The sequence below is a fragment of the Mus pahari genome, chromosome 1, assembly GCF_900095145.1.
Source record: "Mus pahari chromosome 1, PAHARI_EIJ_v1.1, whole genome shotgun sequence".
Lineage (NCBI taxonomy): Eukaryota > Metazoa > Chordata > Mammalia > Rodentia > Muridae > Mus > Mus pahari.
Window position 1 is genome coordinate 91,656,850 of NC_034590.1, and position 25,891 is coordinate 91,682,740.

Below are 25,891 nucleotides of genomic sequence, written 5' to 3' on the forward strand. Positions count from 1 at the left end.
AGAAGAGAAGAGAAGAGAAGAGAAGAGAAGAGAAGAGAAGAGAAGAGAAGAGAAGAGAAGAGAAGAGAAGAGAAGAGAAGACCAGGTATGTATTCTGACCTTTAGCTGGTTAGAGAAAACCCATGTGACAAGGAACAGACAACCAGTAAGAGCCCTGGCCTGCCCACAGCCTCTGGGGAGAGGACAGAAGGGAATCTGCTTCAGGCAAAACTCCAGAGAACTGCAGGCTAGACTTCAGCCCAACTGAAGCTATGAAAGATACTGAGAACCAAAGAACCCTGCTAAAGCCTGCACAGATGCCTGGCCTGCAGAAACAGAGAAGCAACAAACACCAACTTGGGGAGGCAACCAGAGTGAGCTGGGGTTCTCACCGGGGTGTGTGCCGGCTCCTCAGTGCTTCCTTCTTCAGGAGCTCCAGCCGCTGTGGCGAACAGAAACAGGGATAGGCAGCTCCAGATTTCAGCAAGGCTTCCGTGGCTTGAGCATACAGAGCCAGCCGCTGTGACTGACAGTAGGGCCCTGCAGGACCACCCCGGCGGGGACTTTCATCAGGTGGGATGCCTGGAACACAGGTGGAAAACTGTTGTCACAGAGGAACACCAGACATGCAAACAATGCTTTTTTTTCTTCGGCTATTCATCTAAGAGTTTTACATACACACTGAGCCTTTTGTTTTATTTGATTTTTTTTTTTTTTTTTTTCTGATACAGGGTTACTCAGTGTGGTCCTGAGTGCCCTGAAACTCGATCTGTAGACCAGGCTGGCCTCACACAGAGACAAAGAACCAGAAGATGAGGAGGAGGGTGCTGTGCTGTGAAATGCATCTTTGGCACTCATAAACTCATGCAGCTATGACTACCTGCAGAAGATCAAGTTAACATTCCAACATATAGTACCACTTGGACTCACTGGGTTATTGACTTAAAAGAGAGGATATGAAAGAGAGAGTGGGATGTGTTGAGGGTACATGGGTGTGTAGGGAGGAGGAATGAGCTGGGGGTTCCTAAGGGAGTGAGAAGGGGAGTTGGGGGTGCTTATGATCAAAATGCATTGTTTACGTGTATGGAATTCTCAAAGAATAAAAGATACTTTGTACTAGCTAGTTTTATGCCAACTTGACACAAGTTGGAGTCATCGGAGGGAAAGAGCCTCAACAGAGAAAATGTCTCCATAGGAGCAGGCTATAGGCAAGCCTATATAGGGCATTTTCTTAGTGATTGATGTTGGAGGGCTCAGTTCAGGTTAGCAGAGTCACTAACAAGTAGTCCTAGGTTCTAGAAGAAATCAGGCTGAGCAAGTTGTGAAGAGCAAGCAAGTAAGCAACACCCCTCCATGCCCTCTGCATCAGCTCTTGCTTTGAGTTCCTGCCCTAACTTCCCTGGAGAAGTGAAAGCCAAATAAACCTCTTCCACTCCAAGTTGCTTTTGGTCAGTGTTTCATCCCAACAGTACTAACCCTACCTACCAACTAGGTCATTCTCTATTAAAGAAAGACAGGACAACCTTCGGAACCCCTTCCTGCTGCATGCAGCTGTTACTCTACTTCTCAAAAACCCTTGCATGCCCATAGAAAAAGATAAGCATGGTGTATATGCCTACAACTCCAGCATTCTTGAGGATCAGGAGTTCAAGGCCACCCTTGGACACACAGTGAGTTTGAGGCAGACATGAGGCACTGTCTCCACCCAAAAAAAGGAAAGGAAACAAAACCCAAAAACAAAAGAAAGAAGAGTGAAAAAAGAACAAGGTTGAATGAGGTAAATTTAGGTTTTTTTTTTTTTTTTTTAAAGATCTCTACCTTTTTAAAATTTCATTCTCAAAACATTTTCATATATGTATATACTTTTATTATACTTCTTTTCACTCTTTCTTATCTCCCTCCATTCCTATTAACAGGTTCTCATCCCCACTAGTATCTTTTCCAGATTTAGGACTTGGTTTTATTTTGTGGCTCATTTGGCTTAGTCAGGGTCATGTGTGTCAGGAACAGACAGCATCTTAGTAACTTTTCTATTGCTGTGATATTATACCATGAGTAGGTGCTGCAGGCCTTGTTTATACAACAGTGTTGCAGTGGATGCTCAAGGAGGGCAGGACCAGCAGCCTAGCCACCTCTGCATGAGCCTTGCACAGTACCTGGGGCAGCAAGGTCCCAGCAAATTGAAGTTCTCAGCTGGACCTCATTTTACTGAGTGAATTCACTGCTCTCCCATATTGTCATTTTGTTTTCTTGCAGTCTTTGGGCCATACTAGACTCCTTGTTGTTCCTGTCTGACCACTCCAGCATAGCTGTAGCCATTTTGTTCCATGCCTGCCAGCTATTTCACATCACTGCTATAATATGCCTGCCAGTCATTAACACAGAAAGGTGACTTGGCTCAGAGCAAGAGCCTGCTGACCACATACCCTGTTATGTTCTGAATGAGGTTTGCTAATCCTAAGGGAGTCCACAAAGCTTTATATAGGAAACCATCAAATCAAAGGTCAATATGAACTGTTATGTCTAAAATGGTTTGAGTAAACGCTGGGCAGCATTTCCTGCACCCGCATATGAACTCATTGTGATTTTTAATTTTTTTTTTCCTTTATAAGCTGGCAGAGAAAGATGTCTGTTGTCATAGTTCAGAAATTCTGAATTATGTCCCTGGTCTGACTGGTATTAGGGTGTGTGTTCAATAAGCCATCCCTGTCTGACTGAGATGGGTGTTCCTGTGATTTGTGGAGTGACTCCTAGACCACAGCATTTGTACTTCTTCCCCCAGCACTACTCTACCACAGAATTTCTGCATCTGATTCCATCTACTCTACTCTACAGAGCCAAAGTTAGCTGCTTACTTCATGCAAGACTCTGTGCCCAGAGAAACGACCTAAAAAAGAGCACAGTTTTCTCAGCTTTCCAACCTGTTATTTTTTCTCTGTAACTCTGCAGGTGCATATGCACATCTATGTAGAGCCAGAGGTTGATATTGGATGTCTTCATCAAGGGCTTCCCACCTTTTTTTTTTTTTTTTTAAAAAAGATTTAAAACAGTCTATTACTTGGTGTATGAATGCCTTGCCTGCATCATGTTCAGATAGTATCCACAGAGGCTAGAAGAGGATGACAGAACCCAGAATGGTAACTGCTATTAACCACTCAGACAGCTCTTCCTGCCCATCTTCTCACTGAACCTGGAGAGCCTTAGCATACTGGGGTCAGTGAACTCCAAAGGTATCTGATCTCAAGTCCTCACACCTGCACAACAAGCACTTTCCCCAACAAACCATGTCCCCAGCTCTTTCTCTATAATTCTTATCACAACTTAATATCAGGTTAAGAACAAATTACAGGGCTGGGATACAGCTCAGTGGTAGAACACTTGCTTAATATGCACAGGCCCAGAGTTGGAGTCCAGTACTGTTTAAAATTATTCTGGGTATGTGTAGTGTAGTGCTAATACTTGCAATCCTAGCATTTTCAAGGCTGAGGCAAGCAGCTAGATCAAAGTGATATCATTAAATAAATAAATTCCTTTAGTTAATGAACCTCAACTAAATACATATATAATAAAATTTCTCCAATAAAAGCTAGAAATAAATAGGTTTCTGCTACTTAGGAACTTAGAGCCTAGTGAATAATTACCTGAGATGGGAATATATGTCTTCAAAAAGTCTTGGTACTTTTCCTTAGGGGACTGACTTTCTCTAATGCCTATTTTTAGGAGGAGCCCATAGGAGTCTGGGATGATCCAGGAGCCTCCTAGTTAGATTTAGGATTAACTCATACACAATAAGATCAGCTCCTGAGACTGCACTGATTTTGTTTGGCTTACAACTATGTGACTTTAAAATAAAATAAATATAAACCTAGGTTTAACGATGGGCAGTATGTTGGGATCAAACAAATGAGACTTATCCTAAGTGCTACTATTTTGTTTTCAGACTCGTTTGATCAATTTGAAGGTAAAATTAAGTTCAAGTTTCTTCCTTATTCTCATTTTGTTCTCCAAAACATAATGATTGTTCCTAACCATAATAGAACAAATGAGTCTGACTGATGAAAAACTATAACTGTAATGTGGCACAAATGTTCATGGTTTTGAGCTTTAAAACTCTGTAGCATTCTGGTTTGGGGATGCAGTTTAGCACCTGTGTCCCTGATCCACCACTATTGCTCTGAGTACAATACATTTTATCATCTGCTTATATCCTTGCTGAGATGGACATTTGAACATGCAGTAGGCTCCCAAGTCTGTGCTGTTGTCCCTGACTGGTTGGTTCTTGCTGCCTAATTCAAATAAAGATAGTGCTTTGCTGGACCCTTGTGCCTGCTTGGATTGTTTTGGATTTTTGACCCCTAACAGTATTTTAAAAATCAGTCATCAAGGTGGTTCAAGAGGCAAATTCTTGCTGCAAATCCTGATGGTGGGAGTTCAATGCCTAGAACTGACCTTGTAAAAGGAGAAAAACAACTTCTGAAAGTAGTCCTCTGACCTCCACTAAGTGCACACATACAAATAAGTTAAGTGTAAACAAAAAAATAGATAAAATAGAGTTAGGGAAAAGACAAGGTATGTTTTAAAAAAGAGAGAATTCAGCTGGGTATGCTGGCTCACAACATGTCAACTTCAATCTCAGCACTCAGGAGGCAAAGAGAGATGAATCTCTGTGAATTAAAGGCCCAGCCTGCTATACATAGTGAGTTCTAGGACAGCCAGGGCTACATAGATAGACCCTAAATCAATAAAGAAAGAAAGAAACAAACACTTCGCTTTCTGGTTGTTCTTGGAACTATAAAACCGGACATGTGAGGTCACATTCTTATGGGAACAGGAGCTGGCCTAGTCACTCATCTTCAATGAATCTGTTTCCTACCTGGCCTATGTAGGGAATGGACTTAAGTGAGATAAGAACAGGAATCTCACAACAGCCTTAGAGCTTTAGAGAGTCTTGGCATTTTAGGGAGCACCTGCCACCCCAGACTGTGTAAAGGAATTATAATTCTCCACTTTGAATCTTCAGAGAAGATCCACAGCCTCCTTTTCTGCTTCCCGTTCTTCCTAGAGACCCTTTCCTTGCCAGCCTCACCTGCCCACTCCAGCATGTCCTCAATGCTTTCTGCTGCCCCTGGCACTAGACGACTCTGATCGGTGTCCTCCAGCCTCAGAATGAAGCTCCCTTGGTGCTTCTTGGCAAAGATGTAGTTGTAGAGGGCAGTACGGAGGCCACCCAGGTGCAGGAAGCCTGGTAGAAGAGAACAGGTCAGACAGGACAAGGAAAAGACTAGATCATAGGCCTCAGGTGAAGTACAAATAAGAATGTCCCAACAAAGTTTTAAGACCAAGAAACGGCTGTGATTGTCCTATACCTCTGGTTGGCACCCAGACACTGTCAGTGACAATGACACAGGGCAATGGAGACATGGCCCAATGGTTACAAGCATGGCTCCTTGTCCAGAAGACCAGGTTCAGTACCCGGCATCCATATGGTGGCTCATAACCATCTAGAACTTCAGTTCCTAAGGCTCCAACACCATCTTTTGACCTCAGCAGGTGGCACACATAGACATGGTGCTCATACACAAATTACTCATACATATAAAATAAAATTTAAAAATCTGTTTTTGTTGTTGCTCTTTGCTTTTTGAGACAGGGTTTCTCTGTGTAACCTTGACATGTCCTAGAACTCACTCTGTGTGCTGTGGACCAGGCTGGCCTCAAACTCATTGATATCTGCCTGCCTCTGCCCCCCTAATGCTTGGGATTCCCTACTGCTGGGATTAAGTACCACCACCACCTGGCCCAAAAAAATCCCAAAAAACCAAAAACAACTTTTTTTTTTTTTTTGGAGCCAGGGTTCTTTTGTGTAGCCCTGGCTGTCCTGGAACTCACTTTGTAGACCAGGCTGGCCTCAAACTCAGATCTGCCTGCCTCTGCTTCCTGAGTGCTGGGATTAAAGGTGTGGAACACAATGGCCCAGCAAAATAAATAAATCTTAACAACAAAAGAAAAAGGACAGGTGAGCTTACTCCATAGTCCTTCACCTTAGGAATGAAAGAGCACCCAGGTGTCAGGTCTAGGAGCTTGTCATCACATAAAACACGCTCCAGTGCTTCCTGAGCACCTTAGTCCCTAGATTTTTTTTTTAAATATTTATTTATTATATGTAAGTACACTGTTGCTGTCTTCAGACACTCCAGAAGAGGGCGTCAGATTTCGTTACAGATGGTTGTTAACCACCATGTGGTTGCTGTGATTTGAACTAAGGACCTTTAGGAAGAGCAGTCAGTGCTCTTAACCGCTGAGCCATCTCTCCAGCCCTAGTCCCTAGAGTTTGATATTTGCCTCAAGGCTAATTTTCACCAGAAGGAAAAATAGCATTTTCTGTTTGAAAATTATTCAGAGTCCAGACCACACAAGCATTTAAGTTACATAAATTTAATGATGTACTCTAGGGTGGAAGGAGGGCTAATCACATGTTAATAACACAGCTAGGGACCCTGATATAGCAATCTCTTGTGAGGCTATGCCAGTGTCTGGCAAACACAGAAGTGGATGCTCACAGTCAGCTATTGGATGGAACACAGGGCCCCCAATGGAAGCGCTCGAGAAAGTACCCAAGGAGCTGAAGGGGTCTGCAACCCTATAGGTGGAACAACAATATGAACTAACCAGTACCCCCAGAGCTCGTGTCTCTAGCTGCATATGTAGCAGAAGATGGCCTATTCGGCCATCATTGGGAAGAGAGGCCCCCTTGGTCTTGAAAACTTTATATGCCCCATAGAGTGGAACACCAGGGCCAAGAAGTGGGAGTGGGTGAGTAGGGGAGCAGGGACAGGGGGAGGGTATAGGGAACTTTCGGGATAGCATTTGAAATGTAAATAAAGAAAATATCTAATAAAAAATAACACAGCCGGGCGTGGTGGTGCACGCCTTTAAACCAAGCACTCGGGAGGCAGAGGCAGGAGGATTTCTGAGTTCGAGGCCAGCCTGGTCTACAGAGTGAGTTCCAGGACAGCCAGGGCTATACAGAGAAACTCTGTCTCGAAAAACAAAACAAACAAACAAACAAACAAAAAACTCCACAGCTATATCCTGTTTAAAAAATCACATTTTGCATATATACTCTACATATGATACTTAGCTACATCATACAACTTAAATTTTTCCTATGTGAGATTTTTACCTTAAGTGCTAGTTTTAAGTAATCATAATTAAAAGCAACATTTGATTTCACTTTATTTCCCTTCACTGGAGTTTATGCTCCAAAAATATTACTACTGACTAGTTTTAGATCTTCCCAGGTCTGTCATTTCTCCTTTCCTCAATTTCTTTAGTCCTCCCCAGGGAGGACTTGATTATGGATCTCCATAATCAAGCCATTTACATTTATTTTGTTGGTTTTTTTGTTTCTCGAGAAAGGGTTCTCTGTGCAATCCTGGCTGTCCTGGAACTCACTCTGTAGGCCAGGCTGTCCTCGAATTCAGAAACCCGCCTGCCTCTGCCTCCCAAGTGTGTGTGTCATCACTGCCCGGTCTCCATTTACATTCATAATAACTTCATTTGCATTTCCAGGTACCCAAGGCAGCAAGGGACAGGAAATGTTTTTCTGGGTACCAGGCTGACCTGGATCAATACTAATTCTATGTGAGACTTTCAGCAAATTACTGCAAACCCACAAAACAAGTAGTTCTCAGTGGAACTGAGTCTTAGGAAATTTAAGACAGAAGATAACAGAAATCAAAAATCACAACCCTCACATCATTCACAGCTGGATTCAAATTCCATATCCAGGGACAGGGTAAATGGGTCTGGTATGTGCTGCACACGTATAACAACAACTTGACAGGCAGATCCCTGTAGCTCACTGGCCTCAGTAAATCAGTTGAGTACTAGGTTAAGTGACTGTCTCATAAACACAAGATACAACATACACAACACATGACATTTAAAAGAATAATTGTGCCCATTATTAAGAAGTTGCTAACTGGGCTGGTGAGATGGCTCAGCGGTTAAGAGCACTGACTGCTTTTCCGAAGGTCCTGAGTTCAAATCCCAGCAACCACATGGCTCAGAACCACCCATAATGAGATCTGACCCCCTCTTCTAGTGGTATCTGAAGTCAGCTACAGTGTGCTTATGTATAATAATAAATCTTTGGGCTGGAGCAATCAGGGACTGAGCGAGCAGAGTTTTCCGTAGCGAGCAGGACCGACTGAAGCAAGCAGAGGTCTTAAAAAATTTAATTCCCAACAACCACATGAAGGCTCACAACCGTACAGCTACAGTGCACTCAAATACTTAAATTAAAAAAAAAAAAAAAAAAAGAAGTTGCTAACCTTTGGAAATTCATTTAGCTTTCACAAGTTTCAATTTACTGATCTGTCAGTGGGCTTAAAAATGAAAATCAGGTCAGGCAGTGATGGCGTACCCCTTTAATCCCAGCACTTGGGAGGCAGAGGCAGGCCAATTTCTGAGTTTGAGGCCAGCCTGGTCTACAAAGTGAGTTCCAGGACAGTCAGGGCTATACAGAGAAACCCTGTCTCGAAAAAAACCAAAAACCAAAAACAAACAAACAAAAAAACAAAAAACAAAAAAACAGGCTGGACCTGGTGTACTGAACCTTTAATCTCAACACTCTAGTCACAGAGGCAGGCAGATCTGTGTGAGTTTGTAACAACAGCCTGGAGAAGACAGCAAGTTCCAGGCCAGCCAGGATACAGTAAGGCCCTGTTTCAACAACAACAAAAAAACACCTAGATCCTTCATAGTGAGATTGCTGGGATACCTAAATGTTGACCAAAGTAGAATTTCAAGCCAGGTCTGATGACTTATACCTGTGACGCCAAAACCTGGGAGGCAGAGACAGGAAGATTGCTGCACATTTAGCGACAGCATGGTTTTCATAGTGAGTTCCAGCCCAAACAGGGTGATACAGGAAACTTTCCAAATTAAAAACAAAACAAAAACCCAAAAATGCAAACCTTCAATTAATTTTAGCTTTCAAAGTGATCTACACTGCTTGTCAACTCTTTCCCATTTGGGTTTTTCCTGCCAGTCAGCAAAGAAATGAAAACAGTAATTGTAGTAAAGGCAGAGCTTGCTAAGTGGCTCTGCTGTACTGGCTCAAAACCATCAGGCAGGCACTATTATTAGCCCTCTTTGACAAATCACAAAATTGGGACATAAACAGAGCAAATAATTTTGCAAAGCAATACATCGAGGGATTGGCAATGACAAAAATATAGATGCAGAAAATGCCAGGCCTTGGATGCCTGCGTAAGTGCTTCTTCCAACTAGGTGAGTATTCCAGTGCATGTTGACCATAGATAAACACACACACTGTGAGTCAAGGCTTAGATACTTGCAGCCATTTGATAAGCTACTTTATGTCACCAAGACTAATAAAAAGAAAGATGGTTTTGTTCTCTCGGTTTTGAGACACTCATTTTTCCCCTAGCAGTTTCATTTATATTAGTCTTAAATACAGAATCACAACAGTTAACAATGAACCAGGGCTTCTACCACAAATTGAAGTTCCACAATCTATATTGCCTGCCTGGAGGTAATGCGTTTTCCTGTGCAGCTGAGACTCTCAGCTCTTTTCCTGTTGACCTTAGACCTAGAATGAAAGGTTGTTCAGTGTGAACAGAGCAGAAGGTGGCTTGAGCTAAAGGTTGGGAATTTGTGGGAAGGAAGCGAGGAGACAACAGAATTTCTAGCAAGATATACACGGGCCTGTTTTCTTCTGGCTTGCTAAGCTGCCAGTAAACCCAAGCTTTTGTGGGTGTCGTTTCCTCTTAGGCTTCAAGCGGGTCTTCATGACAATTGGTTCTCAACTCAAATGTTACCTCTTCAGCAATACCTTCTAGGGCGCCCTATCCCGCTTCATTTCCAAAATGACACTCTAGGATTTGTCGGTTTCTCCAAAGCGGGAACCCTGACTTTTCAATGACCATTATATAGCGCATAGGCTTTGGCAGAGTCCATACGCTCTGCACACAGCGTGCATTAAGAAAGAACGGAGGCAATACAACAAAGAAACTTCTAGCAACCTCAATCACTTCAAATCCTAGCCCTCCACCTCCGTCTCTGTAACATGGGGTCGCGCAGACAACCCCGGAAGGGACTGTTTCTGGAACTTTCGCGGGGCGGGGACGGGAAGGTGGGCTGCGGCGCGCGGCGTCACGTCCGTCAGGGTTACCTGTGGGGCTGGGAGCGAAGCGCACTCGCACCGTGGCCCCGGGATCTGGGCCCAGACTGGCCTCGCGCCGCCCCACGCGGTGCCCGAGGGCCAACACGTGTGGCTCAGCCAGCAGAAGCCTCTTGAGGGGCGCCGCCATGTGAACTAGAAACACACACGTGGGCTCCTTCGCGCGTCACTTCCGCGAGGCGGGGAGAAACTCATCCCAACCAATCAACTTTCGCCACAGCGAGCGCGGCCCTGCCACTTAAAGGCGTAAGCCGCCTATCTGGGCTGCTCACGCCCCTCCGGACGAGGGCGGCGATGCGCGGCCGCTCGGGGAGCGAGCCCTGCGAGCAGGCCATTTCCCAGACCCGCCCCCTCCGGCTGCGGGGATGCTAAAGCGTGGCAGGGGCCGGCCCGGGAAGCGGAGGAGGCGGGTCTCCATAGAAACCTCCACCTGTTTCCGGCCAGCCTGTGTGAAATTAGGGGCTGGTGCGGGGGCCAATCTCCGCCAGCTCGCTTCTTCCCGGCGGCCCCTGCGGTCGCGGTGGGTGTTGTACACAATCATCATGGCGGCGGCCGGAGCCCCGGATGGTGAGTGTGGCGGGGAAGGCGGGCGGTCGGCGGCCGAAGAGCTTGCGGGCGCTGCCGGGGTCGTGGGACTGGGCCTGACCCCGGAGGGAGGAGGGCGGCGCGGCAACGGCGGTGCCCGGGCCCATTCTCGTCGCAGGCCGGGCTCGTGGCGAGCACCCACCCCCCTAACCCCTTTGCAGGCATGGAGGAGCCGGGCATGGACACGGAGGCCGAGGCTGTGGCCACCGAGGCGCCCGCACGGCCCCTCAACTGCGTGGAGGCCGAAGCAGCCGTAGGGGCAGCGGCGGAGGACTCCTGCGACGCGCGAGGTAACCTGCAGCCGGCCCCGGCCCAGCCCCCTGGGGACCCTGCGGCCCAGGCCTCGGTCAGCAACGGCGAGGACGCGGGCGGCGGTGTGGGCAAGGAGCTGGTGGATCTGAAGATAATCTGGAACAAGACCAAGCACGACGTGAAGGTCCCTCTGGACAGCACGGGGTCCGAGCTAAAGCAGAAGATTCACTCCATTACAGGTATTCGAGGAGTTGACAACCGACTCCTACCTGCTAGTTCTTGGTGCTTACGTCGAGCTAAACTGTTAGCGATTTTCTTGCCTAGACTCCCGCTATCCTCACTGCAGTTTTCTGAAATCAGTACTTGTATGTCCATTAGTAATCAGAGAGGAAAAATTAGGCCCAGAATGATAGTGGTACCACCAAGTGGTGGAGAGAGATGCAAGCCTGAATCTTGAGTATTAAGGCTCACCCTTATATCTAATGTTAGACTGTCATTGCTAGTGAAAATCTCGCGCGGTGTTTATGAACTTAGCAGGAGATTCTGAACGGGTTTAGTATTTAGCCACGGATTTATTTTCAGCAGACAGATAAGTTTCATAAGGGAAGTTCATGAAACAGTGCTATCAGTTGTCCTGGTAGCCATTTATAAATATTCATATATGGCCATTTTATTTGTTTTTGTTTGCTACTTGAAATAATTTCCTCAAAGCTTTCTCCATGTGTCAGGTAAAAAGCTTATTGGCTTTCTGTATCTCCTACACTTGGGAATTCTCAGTATTTACGTGGATAGAAGATAGAGTTACAACTTGGAAAGAATGATAGCTGAGACATCAAACAATTCTAAATACCTAACATTCATGTAGAAGGACCAAGTTTTACCAGTCAAATAGTCTTGGTGTTCTGAACTCCTCCAAGTTCACAGAGCTGATAGTTGATGGACCAGTATTCACTTGCTGTTTTGTTATAGAAGGGGGATAGTCCACACATTTCCTGCTTATTCCTTTCCACTTTTTGTCAAGGTCTCCCACCTGCCATGCAGAAGGTCATGTATAAGGGACTTGTTCCTGAAGACAAGACGTTGAGAGAAATAAAAGTGACCAGTGGGGCCAAGATCATGGTGGTTGGTTCTACTATAAATGATGTCTTAGCAGTAAACACCCCGAAAGATGCTGCCCAGCAGGATGCAAAGTCTGAAGAAAACAAGAAGGAGCCCCTCTGCAGGCAGAAGGTAAGTCCATCCTGCACTTGCTTGTAGTCCTGGGAATTCAGAGGCTGGTTACAGTTTCCCTAGAATAAGCTCCTTTCTGGACAGGGCCCATGATGGAAATTTATGGAGCAGTTGGGTGCAACAGAGCGGAGTTGACAGCTACCTGAAATACGCATCTTTGTTATCTGATGGGTCCCTGTGCTTAGACTTCCTGCTTTATGATAAGGCCTTTGTAAAGGGAGACTCTAGCTAGTTAGCAAAGGAAGTCACAAGTGGGTTTCTCTTAGTAGTGCCAGAGAACATGACCAGTATTGGAATTAAACCCTTATTCCTTCTAACTGCTCCCATTTGATTTCTATGTGTGTGTCTTGTCAAGTTCAGAAAATCCAATTCTGGAAAGGTATGGAAGTCGACAGATTTTCAGAGGTTCCCCAAAACTGTGACCATTTCAGGAAGTCAAACCAAGCTGAAGCAAACGATATTGACACTTGTTTTGTTTTGTATTAATAGTGGTCCTTTTTCATGAGGGAGTCTTGAGTTTTTGTATTATCTCTCTTGCTCATTTTTGCGTGCTTGTTTTTTGAGGCAGGGTTTTGCTCTTTATCCCTGGCCGGCCTGAAGCAGGGTTTGGAGACTAGGCTGGCCTGGAATCTTTAACAATCCTCTTGTCTCTGACTCTCTAGGTCTGACTTTATGGTCATGTACCATCATGCCTGTTTATAGTTTGTTTGTGTGTGTGTACAATATAGAGGACTGAACCTAGTCTTAACTCTTGGTATAGAAAGAACTCTACACTGAGCTACTCCAGTCTATCCTCAACAGAGTAGGTCTGACTTGAACCAACGTTTGAGGGACAGTAGACACTAAAGGCATATCGCCAGCATTGGGAGAAAGATGGTTTTCTGTTAGACTCCTGTGTTTACTTTATAACTAAAAAGAAGTATTTTTACAAATTTGAACAGAATTGTGGGAATAGTTATACTATATTCTTAATGTTTTTTGATGGAAATACGAATGTATTTGAAAGAAATATTGTTTAGTAACAAGTGGCTACCCTAGATACCATAGAGAATATTGTGTAACATTTTAAAACTGTTATCTTTACAGAATCTCTGAAACTGATTTTGAAAACAGCTTTCCTTAGGGTATTTGTTTTGTGTTATATTTGGTGCTAGGGATTGAACCTGGGATCTTGTCAATACATAACACATGCTTTACTGCAAAGCAGAATCTCTATATGTTGTAAAGTTGAATTATCATCTAAAAGTAATTATTTGTATGAACCGTTTTCATCCCTAAATATGGAATCCTAATTTCCTGTAATTTGTTGAGGTCATTGGTATTTTCTGTCTTCCCCTGACATACCTATGAAGAAAATGTGAGAATTGTCTTCTGTCAAATCCTTACTGTATAACCTGCCTTGTAAATACAGGTTTTAGGTTACTAATGGTAGGTCAGCAGGCTTAGAGCTATTCACCACTGTGCAGGGACAGTGCTCCCAAAGGTACTTACAAGGTATGACTCAAACTATACTTCCAATCTATGCTGCTTTGCTTTGGTGATGCCACTGGTTACGAGGCATAGTACGACCTAATGAGACTCCACTCCCTCAGTAGGCTTTTGATCAGTTTGTTCCAGCATCTGAGGTTGGTGTCAGCAACAACCCTTCACTAGCAATCCTACCACAGTGTTCTGCTGTGACAGTGGTGAAGGTTTCAATTGGCCCACTGCCTGTAAATGCTTACATTTGGCTTAGTTTTACCCCTGGTTCATTTATTGGCCTACAGTTCCAGCTTTACCAAGCAGCTACTGTGCCTGTAAAGGTACAGATGTAAAGGAGATGAGATGAAAGCATGTGAGGGCTATGACTTGAACTTCTGAGTCCTGGGGCAGAGGGCAGAAGTGGGGCTTGGAAGCTTCTTAATCGTAGGATATAGGGGAGTCAGCATTTTTCTGTTTTCAAAATGTGGTTCCTTGGGTTTTCTTTCTGGCTGGGTTGAGGGTGGGGTAGAGAAGACTTCTATCATAATAATGACTTTCCATAATAATGCAGAAATTACACCACTTGGCATTTATACCTATACAGGCAGCTTATAGTTTCTTTGAAGTTGAATAATACAGATGTTGCTCTTGTTTCCTACCTTTTGACTTAATGGTTAGTTTTTTTTACCTGGAGTAGAACATTTAAATCCTACTTAGTCTGTGGAACATATCTAATATGGTGGCTATGGATGACATGGATAGTAGTTAAGCTTAAATAAAATTGAGAAGCCGCCGGGCAGTGGTGGCGCACGCCTTTAATCCCAGCAATTTGGAGGCAGAGGCAGGCGGATTTCTGAGTTCATGGACAGACAGGGCTACACAGAAAAACTGTCTCAAAAAACAAAAATGAAAAAAAATTGAGAAGTCACATCTTTGTGTTGCTAACCACATATAAAGTGCTCAGTAGTCAGGCCAGTGGCTAGCACAGGTATATGGAACATTTCGTTATCAACACAAACACCTTTGAACACAGTTGCTCTGCAGTATGAAGGGATCCATAGTTATTGATACTAAATACTTTCAAATAGACTCTTAAGACTACTTCATCCTGTCTATCCAAGAGCTAGAAACCTAGCTCATATAGTCAGCTGTCTCATTTTCTCTTTGTTGTGGCTTATATCGTAGCAACACAGGAAAGTGTTGGACAAGGGAAAACCTGAAGATGTGATGCCGTCTGTTAAGGGTGCCCAGGTAAGCTGGCCTACTTTTTAAGCCCCTAAAAAGGAGCCAGTTCACAGTCTAACATTGCTATAATCATGGCCTGAAGTTCTGTCACATGTCCCTCTCTCTGTCCTATTGTCTCTCCCTTTCTCACTGTGCTCTTATGCCTCTAGGAGCGCCTGCCAACGGTACCCTTGTCTGGCATGTACAATAAGTCTGGAGGGAAAGTGAGGCTCACCTTTAAGCTAGAGCAAGACCAGCTGTGGATCGGCACTAAAGGTACTCTAGTTCTCTCAGCCTCCTTGGCATCCCAGCACCCTGCCTGCCTCTAGTGCCAGCAGCACTGGCTCCTGATTGCCATTCTGCCTTTCAGTTGGAGCTCCTCTTCCTCATGGTGCTTCTCGTGTTCCTGCTTTTGACTATGTCTTTACATGCTTGCATCTTGGTTGACCCCCATACCCTTCAATCTTTTCAGTTTGAACTCAGAGACCTTCCTTCAAAATTTGGCCCTTAAATTACATACAAACCAAGAGGCCCCAAGCGTCTGGTCCTTAGGCAAGTGTTTTATGAATATATCACATAGTTGTACAAGTTACATAGTTTCTTGAAACTAATGGGTAGCTTGTCTTGGAAAATATCAAAAGATCTGGCCATTGGAGCCTGCACTCTTCCCATGGCATTGAGGAACTGTGAGTGAGCGGTGGTGTTCACCATGGTCCTCATGGCCCCATCTAATGTTTAGTTAGCTTTGCTTATGGTGCATGCCTGACCTCTGTAGGTCAGTTTGACTATAGAAATGAAGTTTTCCTAATTGCTGCCTAGAATTTCTCCTTTGCCTGCTGATTCCTCTGTGTATATACCGTCATCCCTTGTCGCCCAATTCCCCACATGTGCGCAGTATCTGGTTCAACCTTGGTATTTCTGGGAAATATCTCTCTGACCATCCCCACTCAACCTTCCCCTGATGGTTACCAGTGTTTTTGTTTGTTTGTTTTTGATGTGGGGCTGTAACCCTGGCTGACCTAGAACTTGCTCTGTAGACCAGGTTAGCCTTAAATTTTGAGATCCACTTGCCTCTGCCTCCTGAATGCTGGGATGAAAGGTATGCACCATCAATCCTGGCTAGTTACCAAATCTTGTTAGTAACACTCCAGAATATCCCGTGTCCCTTTCTTTACCATTCCCTAGTACTGGTAAAGGCTGTTTGCATCTTGTTAAAAAATAATTGCATTAGATCCAAGTTTCTGTTTCCCTGTCCCCACCTATCATCTTTGATCATCTTTTTTTTTTTTTTTGGTTTTTCGAGACAGGGTTTCTCTGTATAGCCCTGGCTGTCCACTTTGTAGACCAGGCTGGCCTCGAACTCAGAAATCCACCTGCCTCTGCCTCCCGAGCGCTGGGATTAAAGGCGTGCGCCACCATGCCCAGCTTGATCATCATTATTGTTGTACTACTTTTTTGCCTGGTTCTTGTGCCTGTAAACATTTATAGCTCTTCAAGGCTAGATTCAGATGTCTTAAACATTACCCCACTCTAAATCCTTGGTCTGCTGTGTCTGCCTTCATGTCTCCTATGCACTTGAGCCACAGTCTTCAATTTCCCAGCTCATGTTTTACACAGCTCTTGTCTTTCCAGGGCATACCTTAGAATGTCTTCTCCTCAGCCCTTAGGATTAATAGTCTTCTAAAGCTCTCCTCCTAAGATGCCCTTTTCTAAAGAAGCCTTCCTCACATCTTCCTAACTCTTCACTTGAACTGCTGCTGCTGCTGCTTCTGCTGCTGCTTCAGCACTCTATGTCCCCAGAGCACTCATTACTCTCTGACTTGTCTGTCCCCGTTAGATTCCTGGAGGGACCCGAACATGCCTAATTCACCTGTTTCTGGCCAGCACTGTAGGTATTCAGTGTTCGAGGTAAATGCCAAAGAAAGAATAGAGGTCCCATCATCAGAAAATTGTTGGTTCCAAGTGCAGATTGCAGAAAATGGAAACAAGTTTCACAAAAATAAAACTTGGGCAGGGTGGTGGGAAGTGTGGTTTTTATTTTCTAAAACACGAATCTAGAACACACTACTGTTTCAACCCTAGGGATTCTTAAAATGAACTGAGATGCTGAAAATGCTTGGGTTTTCTCATTTTGTGATAACTGCCTATGTTCATTTCATAGTCAACTCTTAGCTGCATGGTCACACAGTTTTTCTAAGTTTTAAAGTTTTTTCCAGTGTTCCAGTGACTTATGTTGGCTTTGCTTGAACACTTTGTTCTGGAGAGCCTGTCTTGTCATCTCCTTGGCTAGTGATTACCTGCCCTGCCTGTAGGCTTTCCTGGTGATCTTGTTTTTGTCTTCTGTTACGTCGTTTGCTTGCTGATGCACATGGTTCTGCTCTGTAGCTGGGCTACAGATCCAGAGCAGGTGACTTCGGGTCTAGTAAAGCTATCATGTCCAGGAGGGTAGGTGTAGGCAGGGGGTCTAGTTAGGGTTCAAGTGTTGTACTTTATGGGTCCTTGGAATATTTTTTTCCCCCATGAAATGTGTATGTTGTTTGTTATTTTGGGGGAAACGATAGGGTAGCCCTGGCTTTATTTAGACTTTTGTATTTCTCTTGTCCTAGGCTTCTGAGTACATGAACTATCATGCCAGGCTTAGTGATTTTATTTAAGCTTCTAAAAATCAGCTGGCTTCCTGCTTTAGTGTGAGGGCAGAGCTCTAGAAGAGTCCAGATGCAATGAGATTGGAGCTGTGTTAAAAGAGCATGGCCATGAAGTCCTTGTGCCTTTCATGGTTGATGAGGCTGAGCTCTTCATTCTGAGCTGGACCTTTCCTTATCAACCTAGCAACCCAGGGGGTGGGTAAGTGTTCTTCTTGTGTGCTCAGGAGGCCTGTCGCCTAGCATCAAAAGGACTTGTAGAAGTACAACTTGTTCTGGGAATTGGCTAAAAGCCACTAGCTTGTTTTCAGCAAGAAGCTGCAATGAAGTGACTGTCCCAGCAGCTAATTGGCTTCTCAGTGGCTTTTTTGCTGCGGAAGGGACCTTTAAGGCTGCCATATACATCTTGCTGTCTGGATAGGAAGAAGCAGTGTGAGACCATGGAGATGCCCAGAAGAGCATTCCCAGATTAGTCAGCTGTCCCACCCTGCTTGTAGTACAGTCAAAGCTTAGCTGATTGCTGTTATCTGCCTTGTGTGGTTTGGATTGGTCTAACCTTTGGAATTTGAGGAAAGGTCAGAATCTATGATGATAAGAAATCTCCAGGCATTTCAAAGTGCAAGTGTTTTTTTTTTTTTAAAGATTTATTTATTTTATATATATGAATACACTGTCACTGTCTTCAGACACACCAGAATAGGGCATTGGATCACATTACAGATGGTTTTGAGTCACTATGTGGTTGCTGGGAGTTGAACTCAGGACCTCTGGAAGAGCAATCCTTGCTCTTAACTGCTGAGCTATCTCTCCAACCCCTGAGTGCAAGTATTTTTAAAGTCTCAGTCTTAAGGATGCCATTGGTCTTGGCTGTTTGTGACTGTTGTTTTAGGACCACAAAGTACTTTCCCTGTTCCCAGTTTTCTGAAGTCCAGGACTATGTAAGCAAAATACTTTATGTCACTGGTAAGACCAGAGTCCAGGACTCTTATTAAATCTCTAGTTTGATAACTTATTTGTGTACTTGTCTGCCTTTATAGATTTTTTTCTTTCCTGCGGAGGCAATAAGGAGTCTTCCCCACCTTATTTACCAGTTTTCTCACAATACCCACCTGCACCTCAGGTATCTGGTGCTTCCTGGGTTATTTCTTTTGGCACAGATCCTCGTGCCTCCCCATCATTACACTTGTCTCTTGCACTTGCCTCATTTCCCTGAAGGCCAGCTATATTATTACCTCCTCTTTTGGGCTGTCCTTAACTTGTTGTAAAATGTTCTCTATGTGATCATTAGTGTCCCCAGTGTTAATCAGGTGAGAGTGTAAATGTTTCGAGAGACCACCGCAAACTGATGTTTGTAGAGGTTTCAGTGAGGCTTGGCATAGGCATTCGCCTTGTAAGCTTGGCCTACTCCTCCTGTTGCTGCTTTCTTGTGTGCTTCCTAACTTTGCCTTTTTTTAGGTGTTCAAAACCTTAACTGATACTAGGTTTGGGTTATGAAAACAGAGGAGTTTTGAGGTGTTATTAATGATCATTTATCATAACAAGACAGGTAAATGTGGCCTCAGACTTTTACCATACTATCACCAAATCCTGTTCTTTATTTGGTGCTCCATATTTCCCAGCTCCCTACCAGACTTTAGGTGTATTGGTCAGAAGACGGTGTTCCTCATCCCCAGAGGGAGTGTTGTCTGCTACCTGAGTTACTGTACATTCAACCAGCTGTGGTACGGGAGGAATTGTTGTGGCTGAGGAGGAGTGGGGCAGGTAGACCCTTGAGTAACTGCTATCATTTTTTCATCCTAGAGCGGACTGAGAAACTGCCCATGGGCTCCATTAAAAATGTGGTCAGTGAACCTATTGAAGGACATGAAGACTACCACATGATGGTGAGTAGCCTCAGCCTGTCTGGCCACCTGCTTCTGCTTCCTCTTGCAGGGAGTGGAGTTTTCCCGGGGCATTTCTATCTGAAAAGAAAGCAGTCTTCAGAAGGCTGGAAGGACCTTTACATTTTCTTGTCTACTGAAGAGTTGTGGCCATGACCTTGTTCCCAGTTGTGTTTATTTGGGGAATCCCAATCTAAAGGAGGTTGTGTTTTTTTCTGTCCTTTTTAGAAATTTCTTGTGTCTCCATCTTATTTGGATTAGTTTGTTTTTAGGCCAGGAAAGTGAATTGGAATGGCTTATAGACTTTTCATTTTAAGTTTTGTCTTACTTATAAAAGAGAACATCCCCTTAGTTATGGGGCTGTGAAGACACCAAGAAGTCTCCCTCTTGTGATCTGTCATGCCCAGCATGTGCCATGTAGCCAGGGTCCCTTTGGGAGGATGGGGCTCAGGGCATGCTTGTTCTTCATGGAGCTCATGAGTTTGTATTGAATGAGCACTTTACAAATAAAGTTTACCTGCCTAGATTCAAGTTCAGGGTTGGGTTTCCTGCTGTTAGTCTTTCAGTGGGTAGTTTTTTCAGTAGCTTGTAGTAGTGCTGCCATATCCCTCCCCCACCCCCTACACCTCCGTGAGAAACAGCTAGTTGTTGGAATTATAGGTGGGATTACCAAGTCCATGGCACAGAGATGTGTTGGACAGTCTTATTTGCTCTAGGGCAATCAGCGAAAGGGATTTAGGGTACAATGGTCTGGATAGTTGATGTGTCCTTTCCTGCCTGCTCAGGGTCAGCTGGGTGGTACCAAAGTAAGGCCATGGGACTGCTGTTGATGGTCACAGGCTCTTGGACATTTTTCCTGGTAGTGATCAGAACATAGGCTTTGGGGCCATTAGGTAGTCTCTACACGCCCCCTCCCCCCTCTTTGTAATCTCTAAAACAAGATAGCAAACAGATTTGTTTTGCCTGCTCAGTTATTTTTCTGTTTTAACAGTTGGTATTGATATTTTTGGCCTGGTGCTTTCACTCTTTTTGAAATATTTGTTTGTACAGTTTAACCCTGTGGGGCTTGCACATCTTGTTTTTGTTTTTCGTGCAGCTTGGTGATAGGGAGGCAGATAGGATGAATGGACCACAATAGATACTTCTTTAAAAATTTGTGTTCATGAATATTGGTTTAGAATTTAGTTCAAATTAAATTTAGTTAAAATGTTCTGATGTCATTTAGGGCCAAAAGTGAATCCAGCCATCCCCTTCTGTCTGTCTTTTTTGAGTGCCATTAGATAGCACTTTTACCCTTGCCCTGAAGAAAGGTTTACTTCCTCTCTCGCATATGCCATTTGTCTAGCTAGAGTAGTGTGTCACAGTTCACAGTGCTCTTTAATATTTAGAGTTATATTTCAAAGATACAGAAAAGGACACACCTTACATTTTATGCCACTACCCATATATCCATCACCAAAATATGATAGTTGTAAATATTTTGTATCATGTTTTAAATCTTAAATAAAATTTTGTTTTACCAGCAGTGATGTTGTCCCCATTGTCTTCCCCTTCTCCATCCCCATTATTGCAACCTGTCATAAATGTTCTTCATCTGTCAGTGTTTTTGTTATACATATGTCCATGAACAAGGCGGTATACTGTGTTGCGTTTTTTCAGTTTTCATAAATAGCATCATGGTACCCTTCTGCAACTTGATGGCTTGGGTTTGTCATTGTGATCTGTCATAATTCAAGATCCAAAGGATCTGTTTATATCTTAACAAAAGACTCCAGTGTTTGTATGAGTAGGCCACACTACTGTGAATTATGGGTACCCTTCCTTACTGATGGATATGTAGGTTGTTGTTAGGATTTTAACATTTCACATAGTGTGCTTTGATCATTCATACCTGCTTCCTGTGTGTGAATGATATTTTCTAGGGCAGCTGTTCTCAAACTGTGGCCTCTGGACCAGTAATATTGAATTACCTGGGAGCTTGTTAGAAGTTTCTTGGGCTTTACCTCAGGCCTCCCAAACTTAAGTCCAGGGACTGGAGCCTGCAATCTGTTTTCACAAGTCTTCCAGGTGGTTCTGATGTACAATGAAGTATGTAAACCCCTGCCTTAGAGTCGACTCTGCTGAACTGAACTTCCCCTCCCTGCCTACCCTTTCACGTTCCCCATCTCATCTTTATGCATAGGAGACTCCTCCCCATGTACACAGTTTGGTTTTATTTTTCTTCCCTTTTTAATCAGTTTGCTCCCCTCCCTCCCTCCCTCCCTCCTGCGTCTGTTGTTCTGCCTGCTTGGTCACCCTCCTCTGAAGCATCGCTTGGTTTTTCCTTTTCCCTTGCAGGCGTTTCAGTTGGGCCCCACGGAAGCCTCTTACTACTGGGTGTACTGGGTTCCAACTCAATATGTGGATGCAATCAAAGACACTGTGCTGGGCAAGTGGCAGTATTTTTGAAAGCACTTTCACCTCTGGCCCAGGAGACTGACCCAAAGTGAAGGACATTGCCGGGAGAGGTCCGCAGCATCCCTGGATTGCAGAGTTCTGGGACTTTGTTCACACACACAAAAAAATCTCTATTCAATCTGAGGTGATGTGGTGACTGAAGCCAGAGGTGATGTACTTTCACCATTAGCTTAATTTGAACTTAAAATCACCGGTTCCCTTTCTTGCAGTCAGCTTCATACCATTTTTAAAGTCAGTATGGTGGAAATTAATAAATCCAAGTTTCGAACATGTGTGGAATACTCTTATACTCTTAAGTCTGTTTGAGAGTAGCTCTACCAGCAATGCTGAGAGGGAATCATCAAAAGCTTTCTGATTGTTTCCTTTTTTTCTTTGCTCATTTTCTTTCTTTTTTTTTTCCTCTTTCTTTTTTTTCCTTTTCCTTTCTTTCTTTTTCTTTTTTTTTCCCTAGAAGTGATTTCAACTGAAATTGATGTCTTCGGTTGCAAACATTTGGACTGCATTGTGATGAGTCTGGTTGTTTTTTTTGTTTGTTTGTTTTCCCTTGGTATTAAAATTGTATGCAAAATGGGGGTGGTGAGTAAGCCATATGTTTTTGTGTGTGTGCTCATTGATTCAGATATTTTTGTTTTGTTTTTTTTCATTATTTCCCTATGATTTTGTTTTAAGCCCAAAGATGCCAGTTTCTCTTTTGGTACCTCATTTTCACCTCTTTGCCAGGCTCTCTTCCATGTGCTGCTGCTTGGGAATGTACATGGAAAGTAACAGCTGTGGTCTTGGTGTAGGGTTCCCACCTCGCTGTGGTGGTCTTCGATGAGCAGAGTATCTCTCACCTGACTCCTGTGTACCCTTTGGATCCCTGGTCTGAGGCGTGCCACTGCTGGTTTGCTTGTTGACAGCCTTCCTTTAGCTTGACTTTAAAGTTCTGCCTATCACCACAGCCTAGGGTTTGCTGCTCCAAGACCCCCTGCTCTGAGGAGCTGGCTTGCCATATAGCCACACATCATACACTTTATTTTTTGGGAAGCTTCCTAGAACTCCTTAAGCAGTCCAATGGTTGTTTGAATTATGCTTCTCCATTCAGTCCTTCTGCTCATGCGTTCAGTTCAAGTGTCCTTTATCCCAGGTTCAGAGATGCTGCCTTTCTCATGGAAGACTTTTGACCCAGTGGGTCAGCAAGTGATATTCCAACAACAAAGATGGGATAAGTTGCTTTCAGGACCAGCTTGCTCTCCTGGTTTTAGCCCTGACGTTCTGTGTACATGTGATCTGCTGTCTTTTCTGTAAGCCTTGATTGACTGAAAGGAGGGACAGTCTCTTGGTGGATGATCCCCTTGTGCTGTTTGCTGTTTCTCTGCTGCTGTCTTTGCAATTCTCCTCTCACTGGTTGCAGGCTCTCATAGTAAGGTTTGGTGAGAAACCTTCCCAGCGTCACACTTTGGACTCTTAAGCTGTTACCCGCCCTCATCCTGTGAAATGTATTCGCATGTATTGCCTAAGATTCCTTGTGAGCCAATTGACAATATTTATGCCCTTCCCTTCTAAACTGTAGTTTGGGAATCCAGCCCACATAGACAGCCTCTTGCTTTTTGTGGTGTATTCAGTGCCAAGTTATGCATCTGGACAGGAAAACCTACTCTGCTTTTTGGGCGCATAAGTAACATGTGAAGTACAGCGTCCAAGAAACTGCCTGTGTTTCAGCACCTCAGTGATAATTGTGGATTTTCTGTTCTTGTTGGCCTGCAGTTCCTGGAGAAGGTGCACTTTGCTCCTTGTCCCAGCCTCCTCCTGCACTTGGCAGGCTGTCAAGGAAGTGACCAAGTGGCAGGTAGAGCATCTTCTTGGTTTGAATACTGTCATTTGTTTGCCAATGTCTCTGTCCTTGAGACTTGTCTTGACAGTGCCACATATCTAGTTTTGGTCTCTGTGATTGGGCCTCTGGTGTTCCCACCTTGGCTCTGAGGCCCATCCTGCCAGCCCCGTTTTCTGTGTGGGTCCCAGTGCTCTTCGCTGCCTTCTCCCGGTACTCATGCCCTGCCATTATCCCCTGCTGCCCAAGGGCCAAACTGCTTCTCACGCAGGCCGGTGTCATTTCAAGAGGACCAAAGCCTCTGTGAGCCTTTTTATTTTAAGTAAAATGGTGCTTTTTCCTTACTTGGAGATATTCTCTATAAATAATGTAAATGACACCTTTCATATGGAGATGTTTTGAGTATTGCTTTCCAGAGCTTGCTGAATCTGCTTGAGCTCTGGCTCCTGACCCTGTCAGCATGGAAGGCCTTGCCAGAAGCTCTCAGAGGGACCGGGACAGGCAGCGCCAGAAGCCCTGGGAATAAGTGTTTAGATCTGTCTGGGTCATAGCAGTATTTGCTATTTTGTCACTCAGTCCCGTGAACAGTCTTTATATATTTCTTAACATGTGGAATATACTGACTAAATCTGTGTGAGCAAATTGGAATACTCTTCCCTTTAGGTAGCATCCCAATATGTTTTTTTCCTCAAGAGTATACCTGTACAATTCTTTCAGTCAGATGAGAGGGCACACAGGAGAAGGCTTCTGGTGGTATCACATGAGGCTAGGTAAAAGAGTCCTACTCACAACAAGGCTCCTCAGCTTGTCATCATGTAGCCACTCAAAGGGCTGTTCTCCCATCTGCAAGTGGTACTGGTGGCCCTTCTGTAGGACTGCCATCACAGACATCATGCCTTCCTTTTCCTCCCTGAGGTGACTTGGCAGAAAAATGTGATCACATAACTGCTGCTGAGCCTGGGTCCCTCAGGTCAGAGCTCTTAGACTCTGAGTTTCAGGACTCTTGGTAAGAAGTATTTTAATCCATGATGGGCCTTTGCGGGTAGCTTTGACTGGGCTAAGGATTACTTTCTTTGCATCTTGTAGACATAGTAGGAGCCTGCCTGGTAAGGTCCTAAGTAGCTCCTTAGTTGCTGCTTTCCCTTATGAGGGCCAAAGAGATGAACTTTGCTACATTGCCATGTCTCAGAAAAGTCGCCATATCTCACCCAGAAGGGAATTTTTCCTCTTTAATGTGCCTGGAGGAGCATTGTGAGCTATTGCAATTGGCCTGTCCTTTTCTTTGCCAGGAGCCAAGAAGGGAGGGAAAAATAGATGTATGCCAAGGTTGGGCTTTTCACCCATCTGCCAACTTCCTCTTGCTTCTTGCTACCGTTCAGGCCTGTTCCCTTGGAAAAGGATGGTCCCTCTGTCTTTAAACTTTGTAATAAAGTTACTTCCAGTCAGGATCAGACCCGTTTCCTTCTTCATAGGCCTAGAAGTGGACAGGAGCCCTCTAGTGTGCAAATCAGCTGGTGGGTTTACCTGCCAGGGTGGGTGGTTCTGCTTTCTTGGTGTCTGAGAACCTTCTGTACCTTTCCTACAGACTTCTGCAGAGGTATCTGACAATATGTAAGTACTATGTTTTCCTTGTGGTGTACACTCTGTTCTTGTTTGTTTTTAAGTCAAAACGCCTGTTTGGGAGGAGATGAACGTATTTAGTCTATTAGATTTGCGCTGCTGGATTTTTTTTTTTTTTTAAATATGTAATCTTGACTAGCTGTCGTATTGTTTATCCTGTAAGATTAGTCTATCAATTAAAGTTTGATAATTAATTGTGTCTCTCTTTTCCTTCCAATTCTTAATGCGCCTATCTATCCTGGGGACTTACCAACATTTAGAACTGGGCCTCGAGCCATCTTTTGTCAGCTGTGGTCTCAGTTGCATGGCACTGAGTAATATATACAAGTTTATTCTCTGAACAGCTGACAGGAGATTTGATTGAGCCTGAAGTATCAGAGTAATGAGCTTGCCAATCAGCCACCCTTTTGCTTGGGCAGCCCTCTACCATGCATGCTTCTAGTTGGGGGAAGCTACCTTCCTTCTCTCTCTGTCCTAACCGGGAATGCTCTACCCTTGCCAGCCATCTAGCCTTTGAAGATACGTTTTAAAAAACAGTGGA

General features: G+C 44.2%; 2 protein-coding genes across 2 annotated transcripts in view; one reads left to right on the forward strand and one right to left on the reverse strand.

The window, feature by feature from the left end:
* Positions 1 to 10,333, reverse strand: part of Ears2 (glutamyl-tRNA synthetase 2, mitochondrial) — a 24,032-nt gene extending 13,699 nt beyond the window's left edge. Inside the window, exons 1-3 of the mRNA XM_021208322.2 lie at positions 10,181 to 10,333; positions 5,066 to 5,221; positions 372 to 561 (exon numbers count right to left, since the gene is read on the reverse strand). Of these exons, the coding sequence (XP_021063981.1) occupies positions 372 to 561; positions 5,066 to 5,221; positions 10,181 to 10,319 (485 nt within the window). The 5' untranslated portion in view covers positions 10,320 to 10,333. The remainder of the gene's footprint in view (positions 1 to 371; positions 562 to 5,065; positions 5,222 to 10,180) is intronic.
* Positions 10,334 to 10,452: 119 nt separating this feature from the next.
* Positions 10,453 to 25,549, forward strand: Ubfd1 (ubiquitin family domain containing 1). Its single transcript, XM_021200637.2, has 7 exons — positions 10,453 to 10,756; positions 10,936 to 11,265; positions 12,048 to 12,256; positions 14,903 to 14,968; positions 15,112 to 15,217; positions 19,384 to 19,466; positions 21,801 to 25,549. Exons 1-7 carry the CDS (start codon positions 10,555 to 10,557, stop codon positions 21,909 to 21,911), a joined length of 1,107 nt encoding a protein of 368 aa, XP_021056296.1. The 5' UTR covers positions 10,453 to 10,554; the 3' UTR covers positions 21,912 to 25,549.
* The last annotated feature ends 342 nt before the right edge of the window (positions 25,550 to 25,891 follow it).

What these genes read in the sequence shown, in the direction of transcription:
- Ubfd1 (XM_021200637.2), top strand. Translation starts at nt 10,555, where the DNA reads ATGCTAAAGCGTGGCAGGGGCCGGCCCGGGAAGCGGAGGAGGCGGGTC. An exon ending in GCTGTGGATCGGCACTAAAG is followed by an intron (nt 15,218 to 19,383) that starts GTACTCTAGTTC and finishes TTTTCATCCTAG; the next exon opens with AGCGGACTGAGAAACTGCCC. An exon ending in ATGAAGACTACCACATGATG is followed by an intron (nt 19,467 to 21,800) that starts GTGAGTAGCCTC and finishes TTTCCCTTGCAG; the next exon opens with GCGTTTCAGTTGGGCCCCAC.